This window comes from Rhea pennata, chromosome 19 (genome assembly GCF_028389875.1).
Source record: "Rhea pennata isolate bPtePen1 chromosome 19, bPtePen1.pri, whole genome shotgun sequence".
In the NCBI taxonomy this organism is placed as follows: Eukaryota; Metazoa; Chordata; class Aves; order Rheiformes; family Rheidae; genus Rhea; species Rhea pennata.
This window is the reverse complement of record NC_084681.1, coordinates 4,269,158-4,289,609: the sequence shown is the minus strand read 5'-3', so window position 1 is coordinate 4,289,609 and position 20,452 is coordinate 4,269,158. Positions and strand designations below refer to the sequence as shown.

The 20,452-nt window shown below is 36.6% G+C and overlaps 1 protein-coding gene across 1 annotated transcript in view; it reads right to left on the bottom strand.

Annotated features, from left to right (window-relative positions):
* Nucleotides 1–20,452, bottom strand: part of SMURF2 (SMAD specific E3 ubiquitin protein ligase 2) — a 65,684-nt gene that overhangs the window by 4,003 nt on the left and 41,229 nt on the right. Inside the window, exons 6-18 of the mRNA XM_062592053.1 lie at nt 19,498–19,582; nt 18,100–18,183; nt 16,324–16,526; nt 16,105–16,189; nt 12,739–12,897; nt 8,652–8,862; nt 7,031–7,134; nt 5,303–5,417; nt 4,717–4,895; nt 4,098–4,235; nt 3,740–3,860; nt 2,037–2,238; nt 110–185 (exon numbers count right to left, since the gene is read on the bottom strand). Coding sequence (XP_062448037.1) covers nt 110–185; nt 2,037–2,238; nt 3,740–3,860; nt 4,098–4,235; nt 4,717–4,895; nt 5,303–5,417; nt 7,031–7,134; nt 8,652–8,862; nt 12,739–12,897; nt 16,105–16,189; nt 16,324–16,526; nt 18,100–18,183; nt 19,498–19,582 — 1,762 coding nt within the window. The remainder of the gene's footprint in view (nt 1–109; nt 186–2,036; nt 2,239–3,739; nt 3,861–4,097; nt 4,236–4,716; nt 4,896–5,302; nt 5,418–7,030; nt 7,135–8,651; nt 8,863–12,738; nt 12,898–16,104; nt 16,190–16,323; nt 16,527–18,099; nt 18,184–19,497; nt 19,583–20,452) is intronic.

Below are 20,452 nucleotides of genomic sequence, written 5' to 3'. Positions count from 1 at the left end.
CATTTATTATCTGAGGGGAAAGAAGAAAAAAGAACAATGCTTATAATATACAGGTTGCAAACTAGCCTTAATCTGAATTTTGCAACAGAGACCTGAAAAGAAGTCTTACCAGGTATGAGCTTTCGGCAAATTATTAGTGCTGGCATCAATTTGGTGTATTGTAAATAGTCGTGGACCTGCAGCACCTGCCAAAAAGAAAAAAAAAGAAAAAAGAAAAAGAAAAAAACAAAAACTCTACTACTACTGTATCACATAATAGGAAATTGCTTCATTGCACTATAATTTTTTTTAAAAAAGGGACTAAGTCAAGAAAAAGATAAACTATGCATAAAGAAAGTTGAAACTGTATAAGCAGGTAGGAAAAAACACAGAAAACTCTCTTAATGCTGATCAGATTGCCTCCCCCATGATAACAGTGAAGTTATTTAAACTAGTGAAAGATATACAAGAGCAAAGCATTGATAAGGAACAGTAAAACACCTGATTTACACAGCATACTATAGTTTTAACAGTTTTAATTTTTCTCACTTGGGAAAATGCAACTTATGCAGCTGTATCTATCCCTGTGTTGGCCAATTCTAATCAAATTGGATAGAGAGTCTCGGACACTAACTTTTCATAATTTTGTACATTTATTTAGCTGCACAGAGTTCTCCTTAATATCTCTGCTAAAGGAAAGTCTACACCATACCAGTCTTTAAGACTTAGCACACACTGAAGAATTCACAAAGGTAAAAGGAAAGAGATTATGAATGCCCTAACATTGGCAAAGCTGGAATTTATGCCCAGGTAGACAGACATTAGAGAATATAATCCTCAGGATTAGACTTTCTTAAGGGGACTCTTTACTGTCAAATAGGAGTGTGAACTTGTACTGCAGTGTTAGTGTAACTCAGCTAGAAACCTCTCAATCTCCATGTCCAAATCTGCAGGAAAGCAAGCTTCATCTGTTCACAAAAACGGTTATACTAAAAATATCAGTGCAGATGAAATCATACTGGTATTATTTCCCATACTCAAAACAGTGGACTCCACTACAGTAACAGTATTCACAACAATAGTAAGGTTAATACTACTTGTAACTATTCCAAGGCAATTATTAGTTATAAAAGTCAATCAAGTCCTTCCATCCTCCCCATTATTACTTAAGCACTTAACACTGAAAGTACAGTACTATGCATAAAAATAACCAGGGCCTTTAAGGCCTCAATATTCCTGAGCATCTAGTCCTCCTGAACATTTTACAACTAAAGAAAAGAAGATGAGTGCTTCTAGCTTAAGGAGAGATGAAAAGGAAGAAAAACTGACTTCTATAGTAACTGTTCTATGCAACAGTTCTGCGAAAAAACACGGAATGTGTGTTCTGTTGGAATCAAATCTTTCCACCTGCTGAAGTGCTTTATGGCCAATGTTTCCCCTGACTAGTTTTCTCCCAAATTGTGAGAGGGTAAAATAGGGTAACTTGTGTGTGTGTGTGTGTGTGTGTGTGTGTGTTAACATAGCAGCATGGATTGCAGTCAGTTGCTGCAATAGAGACACAGAGCTTCAGCTAGGGTTCAGAAGACTGGTGGGCAATTAAGGAGATCATTTCTGATTCCTGAGCTGCTTGTGATTATGTGGCTCCTTCAGTAAGAGAAGTCAGCATTACTAAAGTCCCTCTGCTGTTAAGGTCACAAGAACACTGCATGTTGGTGTTGTCTGATCACAAAGCTGTACAAATGATGAGGGACTGCAAAATATGGAAATTAAAAGACTTCCAGAAATCAGGGAAGAGGACCACGCTAGAATCTCCCCATGATCAGAACTTTCTACTAGAGGAAAGTACCTAATTGAAACAAAAGCATTTACAGCTGAATCACAGCACAGTGAACAAATTCTAAGAAAAGACTTTCTGGGATTACTATTCATCAGATCATTAAAAATCCCTTAAAAAAAATTACAGACAACCAGCTTTATTTTTAGCTAATGTTTACATGATGTGTCCTATTGCTTCCTCCAGGTACAGACATTTGCAGTTAGTTCTGGAGAAATGTTACCTTGTAATGCCTTGAAGCCCTGCAGAGGCACTCTGGATGAGCCAGTCACAAACTGGAGCAGTCGTGCTCTCCTTTCTTCATCAAAAAACTCCACAGCTTTCCAGAACCATTTCACAATGTTGCTGTCTGGGGTACAGTGTTTTAACCTAGTGTTTGCCTTCCAGTCGTTAACATCAATTTTTCCAAGTCCACAAATGATGAGCTGCGAATTTAAAACATAACTAAGTACTTCATCAGTTATCAAAATAAACAAATGGTTTTGCAGCTTGACAGAAAATGTTAACAGATTCTGAAGATCAACAGGCAGTTTTTATCCTATCACTAATCTTAATCAATGCAGAAATATATATATATTTTTAACATTTTTTACCTTTATGCGAAATTCAAGTTGCCTCAATTCAAATAAAAATTTCAGACATTTCATAAACTTATATGAAAGTGTCTGGTCAACTACCTACTGGTAGCACAGATCCTGCCCTTCAACGCTGAGTGTGTATGTGTGACTGCCACTTGAATGCAATACATATTTCTGAAGTGTAGGTAAGGATATAATTTGGCTCATCCAACTCTGGACTGCAAAATCCTTTTATTTATTATTATTTTATCTTTTATTGTTGCCATGTCTACGCATGTAATACAAATCAGATTTTTCTTCCCCTGAAGATCTTCTAAATCTAACTTCTAAATGAAGATCAACAATTGACTGGTTTAAACTCAATGGGGATTTGACTATAAAGTTATTTTCTTGTGACTAAGAATAGCAGACCTCCCTCTTTGTATTCTGCATCTGCAAAATGATTCTAGGTTTACAATATGGCCAGCTCACCACTGCTGAACAGGAACATTCAGGATACAACAGCAGTCAGCAACACTCAAGTAACAGGGAACAGAAGAAAGTATGAATAATCTATTTTGTAGCCATTTTATATGGCAAAAAGAAAAAAAAAGATCAGCTCTGCAGCTGACAGACTGTATTAGATTTCAACTTTAAAAACAAGTTTGTGATCTATGGGATTTGTTTTGAGAGGCTATTGTTTGGACGCCAATCTTGACAGTTTGTAGCAGTTTGTAGTTGGTGACAGCACCAGATAGCACCTTTCTTTGTACTGTATTTGCAAGGCCAATTTAGTTTGATGTAATGTAACTCAGCTCTGCAAAACCACATAGCTGCCCGATGCCAAAGTCGGTGCTCTGGAAGAGCTGCAAGCAAATGGTGGGAGGTGGAAGGGAGTGACAGACTATTTTCCTGGCAGCACAGAATTTAATTTCGTGAAACTGCACCGTGAGAAATATGCACTGCAGCCTCTGCTGGAATAGCACTCTGTGAAACCATCTGAGGTCACTGCCTACACTTCTCAGTAAATTCAACTGGGTCTTCAGATATAGGACACGGTCTCCTCTTCCGTGGCCTGAAGATCAGGCTGAAATAAGAACTACTACTTTTAGAGTTGCTATGAAATATCAGCTTGAGAAACACTTTCACGTAATTCTCAAAAGACAGATGCAATGGCAACCTACGAGAAAGCAGTCTCAGCCCTGCAGGACCTGGTGACTTCTTATGTTAACTGCATTTCTTGTAATATTGCACCTGCAAAACCCCTAAAGCACTGGGGATACAACTTAACATGTTACTTAGTCTCAGAAGAATGCTTCAGCCTTTTACTGTTGCACTTGACGACATAACGTAACGTTAGTGTACTGACCTCTAACTCTTTCTCATCAAATGTCTTCAGCAGATGTTGTGGGATTACTTCATTAAATCCCTTCTGTAAGGCCAGAAATTGAGCTTCAATTCCTCGTAAAAATCGCCAGTTTACATAAAGTCTGCAAGCAAGTGCAAAATTTTTTTTTTGTAAAAAATGTATTCAAACACAATAAGCTTGCAAATTATCCAGCCAAAAAGCTGATTCTACTGACAGAAATACATTACAACAAAATTAGTGCACTACCACTTGGGAAAAAAACAAAACCAAACAAGACATAGCACTTAATTATTTCAAGCCAGTGAAAGCACCCTCCCTTCATATCAAAAGCTTTGTTTGGAAAATATATTAATGATACCTGACATATTCCTTTTTATTTTCCTCTGTCACTGGGATGCTTTTGCCATTGGGTTTCAGTTCATGCTGAATAATTTCGCCATATGCATTGTGTTCTACACAAAACGTATGGTCCAAGACTCCTGTGATATCATTCTCACTGGTGGAAAGAAATAAGCAAGTAACTTTGTGAAAACATACTCTGCAAATGTATTACAGCCATACCATATCTAATCCACACCACAGTTTTCAGTAACATTTCAAATTACTGCTCAGAAGCAAAAGGTGAACACAGATTTTTTTGCTACGTTGTATTTTACAACAATTTTAAAACTGGTTAAATAATAAAACCAACTTTTAATTGTGTTACTGTTAGTAATAGACAAAATTTATATAACTGAAAATTTCAATAGTTTAAAACTCAGTAATATTTTTTTCCCAAAATCTGTATTCCTTTAACATGTTAAGCTTTTAATGAAGCTGAACTATTTTATTGTGCAGGTGAGAAAGATGCTGCTTAAAGCTGCCTGAGCAGTACAACAAAATATATGTAATTTCTTTTTGATTATATTTAAGAACATATACCACTTGTTAACTGAAACAGAATTCTAACATGGTAAAATATAATGCATGGTACATACAGTATCCAGACTAAGCTGTTATGAAGATCAGGGTCAACCAATTCCATATCATCCAAAGTAATTGGCTTCCCTAGCAACTGCTTATAGAAAGGCAACGTGAAGCCCCCGTCAATATAGTGTCCATGAAACACAGCCATCCCCATTATCCGTCCAACAAAATGGAAATACGATAAGTGTTCCTAGAATTGAAAGAAGAGACTAAGGCATTCAGCTAATTAAGACCTCTAGATAATATCTGCTGAATATAAAATTTCAATACAAAGAAAAAACAATTCCAGATTTTGTGTTTTGTTTTTATACGTAGTACATTGCGTATATTGCTTCTGGTCCAGAAGTCTTACAACTAAGAATCAAAACAAATTTAATTTCTCCCAAGAGAAACATAAATCAACCTCTTACAGCAAAATTAAGAACACATTTGAGTTTTTTCTTTGATCAGTACTAAAAAGAAATTATATCATTGCACAAATTCAGTCTTTAGCAATACTAATGCAAGAATTGGATTCCTTAGTCCAGAGCATTCTCCACGTATTTAATTTCTAGGCCACAAAAAGATAATTTACAGAACTCTTGTTACCAGTCATACCGGGTTAACTGCAGAGTCTGGGTTGATTTGCAGTGTATAGATATCATCTCGGGAGTATTGGAAGAGACCATAATATGGATTCAACATTTCATGGGACAGCAGGTAGAGCCACTCCCTGAAGAAAATAAAATAATTTATTGTGTACTTTAGACAAATGCATTTCTACACTGAGAATCTTTGCAAAATAAGGTTTTTAATCTTACTGTTAAACAAAAATGTGAAGGAAGTTAGCTGCAAATATGCTTATTAGGTAAGGCAGAAGTTACAACTATTTTTACTGGCTCAGTAACTATACAATACCTGTCAATTGGCATATTTCCCAGCTTTCCAAGATTTTTTTTTTCCCTGGTTACTTATTTTCAAGAGAGTTCCTGATTGTGATTCGGTTTCATCCATTGCACATTAAAACAAGTTAAACTGTGTTTTCTACTGACTGTACTACACAGATGTTTGAGTCAAATCCTTTAATATAAACAGCTTTCTGGTAATGGATATATTTAGTTAACAAACTTCTAATTACATTTTCACAAATCAGTAACCATTAGTCTAAGAACTGGGACAAGTATCTGTAACACTTCCTATGTTCCTTAGCGTGGTCTCCCTTGTATTCCCACATGGACACATCGAAGATGAGGAAGACTGTGGCATACTGACCAGAAATCAAAATCATGCTCAAAAAAATATTAGCAGGTGTTTTGAATATTAATACATGACAGCACCCATAACTTAAACACAATTAGCAGAAATTAAGTCAACAAAGTACCTAGACTGTTGTACTAGTCACAGCTAACTAAGATGTTAAAATATTTAGGTATGGGAGTAAAAGTAAAATTTCGTGGATCTGCAAATGGCCACTAGAAGATAAATGCTGAACAGCGTAGGTCCAAAGATTATTTGCCATACACTTTCTGCCGATGCAGAAGACAGTCTATTTGGGAACATCAATCCATACTTCATTCTTTTATCATGTTAAAAAACAAACAAAAAAAAAAAACCCCAAGCCCCACCCAGAATAGCACTGCTGGCCACAATGCAAACGATGAATCTCCTGTTGAAAAGCTGACATTTGCGTAGAGCGTGTAAATCCACATGCCAGAGGTGAAGCAAATTTTCACTGAAGTGAACTAGCATTTGTGTTAATTTGCCAATAGAATTCTAATCATTGCTTTCGCAGATGAGGAATATCTTGAGACAATCCCCCCAAAATTACTTTTTTTAATAAACAAAAGTAACCTCATAGACCTCTGACAAACTTTAGTTCACTACTAATTGATAATTCTTAACATTCTGCTTCAAACAGTAGTCAATAATTTGTAAAATATATTATGCTTTCTCCTTTTTCTTTATTTTCTTTTTCTGTTTTTGAACAAAGGTCTGCCACAAAGTTAAGTGCTTACTGGTGTAAATTCTCAAATTCTCAGATACCCAAGCTTCACTAACCACAGAAAAAGAGAGTATTTTCAAGTCACCAAAGCCTCTCTCACATATATGGAACAGCTATGATGTGATTTGTAATATTCACTTTGATTTATTTACCAAAAAAAATGGGTTTTTTTTCGATGTAGTTTTTGCTCTAAGAGACTATCTGAAAAAAATACATTCTTCTAACATCCAATCTGCTGAAAGAAAATATAAAAAGAAGAATCACTTAGAAAGAAATAGGGCTGATACAAGACTGGTTTATGATTCAAAGCACATGTGTAGTTGGGCACGAGCAGGGCTGCTTACCTGGCAACGCCTCCATAATCAAGGCCTTCCTCCCCACGGAATTTTATCATTAATCGTTTCCACAGGTCTTTAGGCCTCATCTTCATGACTTGTCTGTAGGATTCCTGTAACCACACAACATGTTCTTGTATTAACTGCTATTTACAGACAAGAAACTACTGGAGGAAACAAAGGGGATTCTCAGACTTAAAGCCCAAAGGAGGTGCTATTTTCAAAGACACTAACCACTCTCTCTCAAATTGTATTTTATTTTCTACAAATGTGGTAACACTTGTCAAATCAAACAGATACCTAAGAAGAGCCACCTTCTACTAAATTTCCAGGTGTTCAGTGTTCAGAGCCTTTTCTCTGTCATTATCATGTTACTAAAAAAGTTTCAATCTGCGCCAGTAAAATCCTTTTACTTTGCACAACAGCACACAGCTTTTCCAGTCTGAAAAGCCAACAGTGGAGCAGCTACTCCTGGTAGAAGGCAGGCAAAAATCTTAAAAACATTAGTATCAATGCTACCCCAGTCATCTACAGCATTACTATCAACGTCACCCCAGTCATCTACAGCATTACTCTGCTACAAGAAATGCTTTCAGCTTTCTTTATATGTGTTTTCTCACTGAAAAAAAGGCAAAACAAATTTAAACAAGATGTCCAGTTTTTATTTATGCCTCATATTGCTACCCCAATCTTTGGCTTTCCAGAAGGGAAGAGGTAGGCATGCCTGGGGCCCAGCACACTTAAAGTTCCTGTTCTGAAAACTAGATTAATAGTTTTCACTGCAGTATAGCTGCTATTTCCCCCCCTTTTTCCCTCAGTTGATTATGAAGTGATTTGACTGTCCCCAAAGGGAAGACCAATACAAATCCTTCTTGGCTGGAAAAACAGTGACAAATATTTTGTCACCGTGGGGCTTTTACGTTTATGGGTGGGGTAAAAGGTGACGAGGATGGGTGTGATGGATGACAAAGCTCTCAAGCAGATGGACTGTTCTCCAGCAGGAGCCAATGAATTACAACTGCATTTAATTGATTCAGCAGAATCACCTCCCAAAATAAAATGCAAACATTATACTGGGTGTCTCTGGTCACTCAGAAGCCTAGAGATTTCATAAAATAGGTCTGATTTTTAGGAGAAAAAAAGAAAAAAACCTACAAAATTGAGATGTGTGTCAACTAATCCAAACTCCAAATACAAATGCTAGTCAGTAGTCATTTTACTTAAATTACAAGACAATAAAGATTATGTAAAATTCTGCTTGTTTTTGAACTTGCAACATTCTCTCTATAACACATTTTCTTATATTCTAATATTAATATTTCTTATTTATTATATAGAAGTGAAAAGGTATCTTCAAATACATTAAGCACTTGGACATCTTCCTCAGTCCTTGACACAGTCTGTACATCCCCAGTGACATTTCTTCCTTTTTCTTCAAGGGGTAAATACATCTACTTTAAATTTGCAACTGCTCTGAACATCCCCTTGAAAGGCTTCCTCTTTCCATTCCCCACTTGAAAGCTTCCAGCTTTAACTCTTCATAATTTCATCTAACTTAAGCCCTTCTTTAGACGAATAACCCTCCTCCCCATCCCTCAACGTTAATAAACGGGTCAAGTTCTTGAATTACCTCAAAAATCTCCTCCCTGGAGACCTCAATACGACAATGGCCGGCTTGAGGTTGCTGCTGTGACAGCTCTTGCCTCAGGATCTTGAGTTTCTGCACTAGGTCTCGTTTGTACCGTGGCACCGTCAGACACTCTGCCTCATCCGGAAGCTGACACAAGGACACTACCTGCTGCTGCTGCTGGTGCTGCTGATCTTTAAGTTGATTCTGGCGGCTAGAAACAAACACAGCCGTTTGCAGATATTCAAGTCATACGCCCCCTGTTTTCTTCAAATAATTTTTAAAAGTTACGTCTTCGTAACTAAACTACTTTCATTTTACTATGGTTATTAGTGTGATTATACTAAAACTGTCCTGGTCTAGAAAAAAAAATAAAAATAAATTCAGAGAGATTTTGTTCTGACTAAAGACATGTGGGTCTGTCTGTCTTGGCAACTATCAGCTGGTTTTAGAGTTTGCTATTTCTATTAGTACTAGCCTACAAAGCATGTAAAAGGTTATAGCACTATGTAACAAGGTATTATCCATACAATTTTACTACTGAGCTGCTGACACTGAATTTCTCAGATACCATTTCCATATTTCCTTTGCGTGTTTTACCTTCCTCCATTTTAAAATTCAGGAGTCTGCCAAACACTATGCCTCTTAATCTACAGTCAATACCATAGTCTGTTTTAAATGGCTTGTCTGAAAAAGAGCAAGCTTACAAAAAGATGTTTGTTCTGGCAGCTCGGCAAGGACCTTGTCCCTTGTACCTGGCCTAGTCTGGACCACAGGAATGCAGGGAGTTCACATGTAACTAATTGGCACAGATAAACAAGTATTTTTACTAGCAATTTTAAAAGATTTTGTAAAGCTAACCTATTACTAGAAAAAAGTAAATTAATCTTGTAGCAGAGATTTAAGAGTGTCCTTTCTTTTACACTGCAAGTGTATTTTTTTTTTTTTTTTTAATATGACCTAGCTTTTTAGTATGGAATTTCAAAACAACACAGGATAAAAAATTACATTTTACTTAAAACACAAGAAGAAAATTCGTGTGTGGAACACATGATAATACCCTACATTTACTGGATAAATAGGAAAGGTCCTGAATCATCATCAGTAGCCCTACTAGCCTGTCATTTAGAAACCCCAGCAATGAAGCACACCACGGAGCAGTTGAGCAACAACTCGAAGCTTAGCAGTAATAATAATAATTATAATATAGCCTCTTAACTCCTGTGCCTTAGGGAGGGAATAACGCATGGAAATTCTGTTCTGATATTATGCTCGAAGATACAGAACTTAAGCAGTTAATCGTTTTTGTTAGATTCACAGTGTGTAAGTTTTCTTTTTTTTTTTTTTTTAATATGGCTACTCTAACTTTGCTCTCAGGCTGATCATATTGGTCTAATAATAAACTAGTTATTTCAAAAGTCATTCTTGTGAAAATAAGTCATTACGCAGATTTCGGGAGGAAGACAGATGCTCTTGATATAGTTCCAGAAAAAAGTTCGATGTCATTTGTGCTGTATTCACAATACCTTCTTTTCACTTGTGATTAGTATCAAATAAATCCCATGTAAACTCTATTTACATGATGTAGAAATTAAGGCAAACAAAGTCAAAATTTTATCTTCTGCAGTTTCTAATTCTGTAAGAACAAGCCAGTGAAAATCTCTCTTGTATTATACCTACCAGAGAAGGTCATAATTATACAGTATATGAAAGACAGCATATATTCATATTATCTCTAGTAGCATAAAGACAGTAGTCCCTAGACATAAAGCTAGCTAATGTCAGTCTTAAAGAAAACGATCTCTGAACTGAACATAAATTTAAGAACTATTCATCAAATTAAAACAATCTAAAATACAGCAGGACCAGAAGAAAAATAAAATATCATCTTCCATACTAGACTAAAAATAATCACAATGTAGTATTAGCTAAATAATCTGCAGTGCTTAAAATAATAAAGCTAGGTTACTGCTCCAAAATTTAATGTCTCAGTTTGTTTTCAAAGCTGAATGAGTATGCTTTGTTGTGTACAGTGCCTTCAGGATGTAGCTAAGGACTTCTCAGGTGCCATAAACATCAAAACCTATCAGGAACTCTTGGCCAATTTTTTTAAACAGAACTGAGTAACAAGTCTGATTATTTTCAAAACTTATAATGCAATCACTGGAAAAACAAATTTCTTGGTTCAGTAGAAAAGTCTGCATCACTGGAAGTGAACTTTTTATTACAGTTTTGAATCTAAAACTTTATCCCACCCATTCCACTGAACCCAAATAGTAAATTTTATTTCTCAGATAATTTACAAAATGACAGTTCTAAGGCAAATTACTTATTTTTTTAAGAATAACCAGGGAGATGGGTTTTTAAAAAAAGGTTTTCACATATCCTGTTTGCTGCAATAAAAGAATAAACATCAGGAAAGATTTACCAAGCAGCAGACTTAGAGCAGACTTTGCTGATGACCCTGCTGGTTGAATTTCTGAAATCTTTCCCTAATGAAAGACAGATGTACAAATGAAAAAACTTAAGCACACTATAACTGCTCTTTAAGTTAAAAAAAATGCAATGGGTTCGGTGATTCTTCAGCTTGAAAGTCAAACTAGACTTCCTGGATACTAAGCTAGCTGTATATTGGGCACTATAATGAGCATCGAAGTAGCCACTATGTCAATACCATTCAAAAATAAATACCTCTGAAGCACTTTTTTTTTCTTAATATAGTCAGTTAACTGAATTTTCTACAGGTTAGGCATTGCACTGTTGCAGCTGAGAACATTTTGGTTTTTCTTTGGGTAAAATATCTGAGTTAATGATCTTCTCCATGTGCTGAACATGTACAGGCTTTTGTGTGCATTCTGAGACATTTTAATACTTCTGTGATACACAAACATATAATCATTGAATTCCCTCCTCCTCCCCCTAAATAAGTCAACATTTAGACTCTTCCCTCTTGGGGTGTGTAAGTTCAAATGTACAGCTGGCACACAAAAGTCAGTCGACTTTTAGATGTAAGTGATATAAGACAACTTACTGGATACTGCTATGTGATTTTTTGATTTTGTCTTCCGGTGCTCATTCCCATCATAGTCTCCTTCTAAGGACTACTCCTCACACTCACGCTTGCCCAGCGCTGCACAGAGCTTTCTATCTAACCAGCTCCTCCTCGTTTCCTCCACTGAACACCCACTGAGCGTCACCCTGGGGTTTCCCAACAGCATTAAAAGGTGTCAGTGGGAGAAAAAATGGAGGCAAATTCCCACAGGGCTTGGACAAGCTGATAGCCAAGTCTAGACAAAACAAATATTTACTTGCTTTTTGCTGTCCATTTTTAACAGAAAATTTTTCAGTTTGAAATGAGTGTTTGAGGAATAAAAATAGGAGCCAGAATCCTTTTGAGCCCTTTACTCCCCTCCCCCCCCCTTTTAAATAAATCTCCAATCTGAAGTATTTCATACCATATTTTAAAACACTACGGCAGTTATTGTCTGCAGAAAAAATACATTTTTTTCCCTTGGTAAAAAAAATCTGATTTCAATGAGTAGGTTTCTTTATTTTCAGAACATCTCAGTTCATCTTACTCTATACCTGAAAATTGGGCCTGAATTATTTTCTGCTTTATTCTAGAAAAACAGCTGGGTACTTGTGCTCCCTTGCCTAATCTATCTGTATTTTATTTCAGTAGCTATCAAATGCAACCTGCTATTTTAAAACGAATACTCCATAACTGAAAGTAGAAAAAGGAAAGACAAAATGAAAAGGGAAGAAAGTCTCTCTCTTGCTATTGGAAGAGCCTCTCAGTGGGCCAATGTTTTCCGGGAGGAGGCACTTGCTTCCCCCCTGCGCCACAGCATCACACTAGCCACATTCCTGTCTAAATGGTGCTTGATTTTGTTGTTGTTTTAAATACAAGAACAGTCAAATCTCTCTGCTTTGCTATGGTACACAGAGTAAGCTGGTAGTATGTTAAAGAACACTGCTACTACACTTTAAATAATACTGAATGGTAAAACATACTTTAATCCAAATCTAACACACCTCAAGAGTAATTTTCTTTATTCTATTCAACACATGTTGGTGGCTTTAAACTTACTTTAAGACTAAATGCAAGTTAGCAGAGAGCCGTGGATCTGTAAACTGCGTCGTTCTGTTGTTATGGTCAACAAAATAAACCCTGCCTGTGGCTGTATTTCGGATCTCCCATCCAGGAGGCAGTGGACCAAGCTCTTCACAATTGATGTTGCTAAGATCCCTGTGAAAACAAATATAAAATGAAAAATACCTCAGCATTTGGCCTCTGAGCCAAACAAGCGTAAATGTAACAGAACAATTCCATGAAGTCTGAGAAAATGTATTGTTTCAGAAACTTGATCTGTTCAGCTGGAATCGCTACTCCCAAGGTACAAGCCCACCAAAGAAAAATCACACACTCCACAACACATGCCTTGGGGAAAGAGAATTCTTATCAAATAACCTTCGTTTTTATAAAGTAACTTCAGATGTTAAATTAATATAGGCTTAAAACAAAAATAAAAGCCATTGCCATATTTGCCAAATGGAATTGCACTTCTACACCGATTCTGACAGCAAACATTTTTTAAAACAACATTAGTCATGTAAGGAACTCTGAATCACACTTTTAAAACTCCTGTAAAATAACCCTGTACTTCTGAACAGTTATACTTTCCATGAAGACTTACGCATAGGATATGTGCCTATGCCACAAGCAATTTCTGTGCCCAGATCTCAAATGCTAGTGGGATGCAAACAGCTCTTTAACAAAACTTTTCAAATGAAACACTGTACGAATAGTACCTCAGCTCTGCACTGAGCAACGCACAGAAACTTTAATCGGTCTTAAAAAAATTCTGCTGAAACCAGGAGGATTTTGCTTCACTTCAGAGGTTTATGTAAGACAGTATTAGCATTTTTTAATGAATATTTACTTTTTGTGCATATAATTTATACCTCAAATAACTCATACATCTTAAAAAAAAAAAGCAAAAAGAAAGAAACAAAGAAACAAAAAACCCTGTTCTTGACACCAAGTCTTCAGCTCTCCCAATACCACGGGGGCTGGGGGAGGAAGGCGTTCAGGGGCTGAACTGCAGAGAAAGAGCAGCCCACCGGGACATGCAGGCGGAGAAGCCACCAAGGGAAACGTCGGGCTCCGAGATGGGGCTTCCTCTGGTATTCCCCATATAGACACCACTGCTGCGCCGTAGGGCTCATTAACTAAATGGTATATTAACACAAAATTACGCTATTCCTTAGAAAGGACATGAGCTCTACCCTGTGTCGCTAGGGCCGGTATGCACCAACAGCCAAACTTTGTCCCGAGACACTCGCACAGTTCCCGTTTTCACGCCTAGGAGTAGCACTAGCTTTGACGTTGTACACAATCATTATTCTGCAGATTTACAGAGCAGAACTTCATATTAGTTTTAGAGAAGTCTAGCTTCTAGGCTTTTGAGAAAACAGAGAGCATCTAACACCAGTCTTCAGCCAACACAGGTCTCTTGCAAAACCCTTTGCATCCTGTGGTCAGAGCTGCTGCAGCCTGGCTGGTGCTACTTCTGCTTGAACTACCCAGCTGACTGCTTGATAAACTACTTTTTTTTTTTTCTTGTAAAACAACTGATTTCTCGCTGAGAATATAAGAGCAAAATTCAAAGACTGCATTCAGTATAATTAAATTATATAATCTACTTAATACTTGTGTCTTCATATGGAACAATAAATACCAAGCAAATAAAGTTCACTTTCATTGACACAGAAAAACATCACAGGCTTCCCAGACTCCCACCTTCCGGCTAACACGCAGAAACTAAAACTATAGAGCTTCCATTTTTTTATTTTAAAATAGCAGTTCACAAAATGTTTGCTGTTTCTAATAAAATCTATTTAGGGTAAGAAATCACTAAATATAAACAGTGTCATCTTCTGCTATCAGCCCACATTTTGCATTTTAAAGACAGAGCTCCTCTCTCCAGTCTCCTTACTTTCATATAATAGCTTGGGTCAGGGCTAACCTGTGGAGCGAGAGTGGCTAGACTCTGTAAAAACTCCTGCAGGGAGATTTCTAAACCCATTCTCCCTCCTTAAATCCAGTCTATCGTTACATAGAACAGCAACATGTAAAAAGAAAATGTTAATACTTTAATTGCTTGATTACATCCACAGGTCTATTAAGACTTAGATGCCTCAATTTGCCTCTGTACGTAATGAATTGAGACACAAAATTATGTGGCAAAGTGAGGCAAATTTTTACACCCAAAATTGACTATTTCTAACAAGCAAGTCATGTGATGTGCAAGTCATGGAAGCAAAGATGTTCCAATATACAACTGCCAACTGTATCTCACTCTAGTCTATAGATAACGCATCAAAACAGAGTATTTTGTAATCCCAAAGTAACATTAAAATAATTAATCATTTGAAAATGCAATGGAAGTTATGTCTTTCAGGCTTTACCAGGAGATCCAAAATCTATTTCCAGGGGAATGAACACCAACAGCAACCACCGAAGCAGCTGGAATTCCTACAAACGCCAGTGCTGACACTGCTGGGTACAGCACCATCCATAGAGTTTAGGAGGCAATTTTCAAACAAGATTGTTTTGTTTTGTTTTTTAAAAAGACAATCAGAAGCTAACACATCACAAATAATCATGTATATAATGATAAAGACACTAAACCAGATAATGATTCTAAATGTCCTAGAAACTGGAGATGAAATGAACTCTTGGACTGTATTTTCCATTTCCCTGACAGCATAGGACTGTTCTTTACAGTACACTTTTCCAGCACTTCATCTAGTTTTAATTTTGTAAGTAATAGAGCCTACACCTCTACTCCATGGCTCAAATTGTCAGAGACGTGTGGACTTCCCCCAGATACTCCTCAAAACGCAAAACGTACCAAACTTCTCATTCCCTGAGTAAATGAGTCAGCACTCTAAATATGAGACAAGAATTCTCATAATCAAGTGAATTCTCCTTCCCTACCAAAAATTACTACATTTGTCTGGCAAAGTTCATAAATATATGTTGCCAGTTTCAAGTCTTGTTAAATACCTGAGTCTGAATTTTACAGAATCCATTTTTCTCTTAAGTATCTAAAGGAAACTGAATTTTTGGAGGTGCTCAGACTCTATTTTTTTCATTAATATGCAGAGTATCAAAAAATGGATGTGTGCTATAGTTCATATGCAACACCTACAACTGGTTAACTATAGCTGTTTCAGAATGCCTCTGTAATTTACTCCTTGATTTTTCTTTGGTACATTAAAATAATGATTTGGAGAATTAAGCAAGACTAATTTATTTTGATGAATGACTCAAGATGCTATGTTAGTGGCCAACAGTGAGGAATATAATACTGGACAGAGAATTCTGTGGGGAGTTCCAGTTAAATTATTTCTATTTGAGGCCTTAAGGATATATTCATTCTTTTCTTACCTAGGTACTCTTGGATCGTGCCACGTACTAACACCAGTCTGAGTATGCAGAAAATAGACCTGACCTTGCTGAGTTGTTCTTTGCTCTGGGAAAACAAGATAAAGTAAGAACAACAACAAAAAAAATACAATATAAACAACTCAGACTGATTCTCCAAAACTAAGAATCAGTTTCCCAGGTGTTGGAAGACCTACAACAAATAGTTTTTAATTTGCATACCGTATCCTTCAGGTAGATCAGGAGGAGTGTGCAAGTGTGTCCTGCTCATGTAATTTCTGTGTCTTTGTGACCTGACTCTTCTCTCTGCCACCCTGGGGTCTGATGACTGCCCACATGTTGCACCATTCGTTCCTGTAATTGGAGTGTTTTCATCCACAAAACAGCTTAGAGGTCTTCCTGGACTGGAATATTCAGATGCTGGCCTGTTGGAGAGGAAGGGAAAGAAAACCACAACATTAAAAGTATTTGCCTTCTCTACCAGAAGAAATTAAAGTTTCTAAAATTATACTTTAGATAATCTAAATTAAAACCTTGCGAGGAAACATTTGTGTGTAACAAACAATGAAAGTGCTTGCTGTAGCCAGCTTCAGAGAACATGTGAGGAGTCAGGGCACCTCTCAGGGCAAGACTGCCTCCCTGCCGGCCTTTAAATGCCTGTGTTTGGCACTAAGAAGTCTGTCTACTTAGCAGGACACAGGACTGCACAATATTCTTTACAGGAGCTTCAGTTAGGGAGAGTGGAAAAGCTGCAGAACATAGCAGTCGACTTGTCCAGCGGGATACCTTGACTACAGGCAGGAAGCTTTTATTTTAAGTGCACTAGCTTCAACCCAAAGTAGTCAGTAAATCTTCTTACCTATCTTAGACTAACCTGACACTTAGTAGGTAATGCTGCAATGCTTAGTATACAACACTGCAGCACCAAGATAATATCAAATACTCATATGAGCAAGTCCCACCTTAAAAAACAGATGGATGAAAGTAAAATTATTTTTTGGTGAGGGGCTTACACCTCAAACTTTCTCACCTTGCCTTTGTAAGACCAAGGAAGCTATCAGGTCTGTTTTTCTCTTGTGTTCTTAAGAAACATTATTAGTTGCGGATGGTGAAACGGGTTAAGTGAGACTGAAACAATGGCTCTTGATAGCTCGACTGAAGGAGGAAACACTGATTTCTATGGTTCTGTATCTCAATGCTGCTTTCAAAAGGATTTTGAAACAGGTTAAAGGGGATTTATAAGACTGCAGGAAATCCCCTAGAACACATTACAGATTTTAGATTTGTTTTTCTGCTGTAAATGTGTCTAGAGCTTAGCTTAGATATTTTAACATACCAGGAAAAACGTAGATTAAGAAAAACATTCAGTACTTTCAGTCACTTGAAAATTGCAAATATGCATCAGAGCTGACAGTGTAATCAGTATAAAATTATTTCAAGTCAAAAATAACTTCACGGAAACTATAACACTATTTACTGAGGATACAAGAGAAGCCACAGACAGTCTGCAGAATAGTCTGACACTCTACAACTCAGGTTACAGCAAAAGCGTTTGGGGAAGCACTCTGCAATGCAGATCTGTTGTTATAAGAACAGGTGATCATAATACGTTCAGACCATGATCTGTAAGAACCGATTTTAAAAGTTCGAGATTACATAGTTACAGCACATACAAAGTTGGTCAGCTACTCATAATTTCTTTTTCTCATCTTTTACAATGTGTCCACATTGCAATAGTTGTATTTATAGGGTTCTACCAAAGAAACTCTAGAAAAAGAACCAAAAAATAAAAAAAAAAATCAAGCTGCTAGTACTAGGAGAGAAAAATCTAGTCAGAATGTTTCTTAGTTAAGTAATGGGGAGACTGAACGAGGAGGATGTTAGGGACTACAGTGACTCTGAATACCTCTTACTATAACCATTTAGAATCACTAGTGCTCAGCTCTTTTGGTCAGCAAAAAACTACCCCATATGCATGGTCTCCAAATAATTTCTTACCGTGTTGGTCTTTCCCACTGAGTTGTTCGGGTAATATGATTTAAATATTGGATCCTTCCAGAAGCAGTCCTCCGCTCCTCCCATCTAGATTTCGGACATGGAGAGATAAGGCAATGAGTGGTATTTCCAGGAAATCAGGGCACAAAATGTTTCCAACATAAATGCCAACTCAGGAAGACTTTTACTATTATGAATCATGTTAGCTTAACAAGGTAACAGGAAACAACTAAAAGTTCAACTCAGAATTAATTTTATGTGTTTTTGTCTTGGAACCAGGCATATCATTAACAATATCACACCAACGTGTTCAATAAATATTTGAATTCTAATTAAACTCAAATAGTCACATAAAGAAATTTATTGAAAACATGTTTTAATACTGCATTCAACATTGTTAACAACTTTTTTCTCAGTAAGTCCTGTCATAGCATCTTTATGCACTGTACTTGCTTTTCATTAGAAAGCCACTTTCAAATAACACATTTTTAAAATTATTTTTCCACTCCAAAACATGAGGTTATAAAGCTAATGTAGTTACACAATTAAATAAGCAATATTTATACAAGTGACAATTTAAAAGCATTTTCAAAAATGCTATTAACTTCAGACTCCAAATTAACATCTAAGTGTTAAACATCATTCTTTTGTTAATTTACACTTTAAAATTCATCATATGAAAAAAATCAGTTTCTCCTGTCTTTACCTGCCAAAAATCACATTCAGGTGGTCTGTGTTTGCTCTGAAAGGATTGATGACAGCACCAGAACCTAAACCAGGGCATTTTTCTGTATTCTTAAAACTGTTTCAAGGTGTTAATGATATCATTAACTCTCACAGGGAGAAATCAAAATCCTCAAACCCAGACTTTGGCAGGTAAGTATAGCAAGGACTCGGCAACATTACCTTTTCCAATGTTTTCTTTAGTATGATTTACATGGAAGAAAAGGTGATCTATCTTTACAATAGCGTATACCTCTGCGTAGCTCTGTAGAAGGCAACCAGGCGTGTGTTTACTATGTAACTACATTGCTACAAAGCTAGAATATGGACAAAGCCAGGTTGCTGGCCATGAATTAGCATTGTATCAGCTTATCAATTATTTGATCTGAAAGAGCTATGATTTGTTAAACAAATATATTCTTTAATGCATGTGCTCATTATGCCACCTCCTTTTTTCCCAAGGAGAGACAAGATAAGGGTCAAACTATTAACCATTCCATGTAGCCTTCTAAATTAAGTAAGCGGCAGGCTTATCTCCTGCTCCTAAATTAAAAACTGCAGGACTCTGACTGTTGGAATAAAAATAAATCAACCTATTTTTACTTCGTCTTCTCCTTACTGCAAAGGTCTGTTGTATATGCCGGGTTTTGGGTTTATATCACACTGGTGTCAGCTTACCCATCTGGTAAATCGTTATCAAACAAACGACTGCAATCCACAACTTGTCCTCCTGTGCCTATTCGGTCTCTGGATTGAAGACTTACTATTAAGATAATAAAAGAATTATTAAAAATACAACATACGAATGCAAGTTACATTTATATTTGAAAGAGACTGGTAAAACTTGCAGGACTAAGTTGAACCATGTTATGGATATTTTTTCCTTCCCACAAATCAAAGAAAAATATGTAGAAACAGGGTATGTTTTCACACATGTAATTCTCTGCATACTATTCAAAAAAAAAAAAAAGAAAAGAAAAGTTAAAGAATATGAAGTTAAAGCAAAAAATAAGTTAATATCTGAAGCTGTGATCAACTCTCTCTGTATGAAACAGATGGCAATATAACAAAGCTGTAAGAGTTTGTTTGGTGGCAACAGGGTGGCTTAACCTCATGCAGAATGGTTTGGGTAGCAAGTGGGATGGTGCAATGCCAGTGTCAGGCTTCACCACTAACAGGAAAGGAGAACTGATAACAGAAAGCTTTAAAATACTAAGACCCCCTTACGCTTTTCATTCCTTTCTATGTTTTTCTTTGTATGCACATGAGATTCAACACATGTGCACGCACGCACACACCCCAAACCAGGCAAAACTTAAATGCTATGAGCATTAAAGATTTGGTTTATCTGCTCCTTTCAAACATCAGTGATAAATGCAACTCTTCCCCACTAACCAGCAATAGGCACCCTGAAAACTCTCAGCATCTGTTGAAAAACAACACTATTACAATTTTTACATGTTTTATTGTAATTGGTATTTATGCCTTAAGCCGTTGTACTAAAACTATGAAAACAAGGGGTTTTTGGACAGCTCTTGTTCCTAATGTCCTAATTTGCAGGCATCCAATCTGATAATTTATAGTACTTGTGTTCTTGAATTTTTGAGAGTTTTTGTTTTTAATAATAAAATGA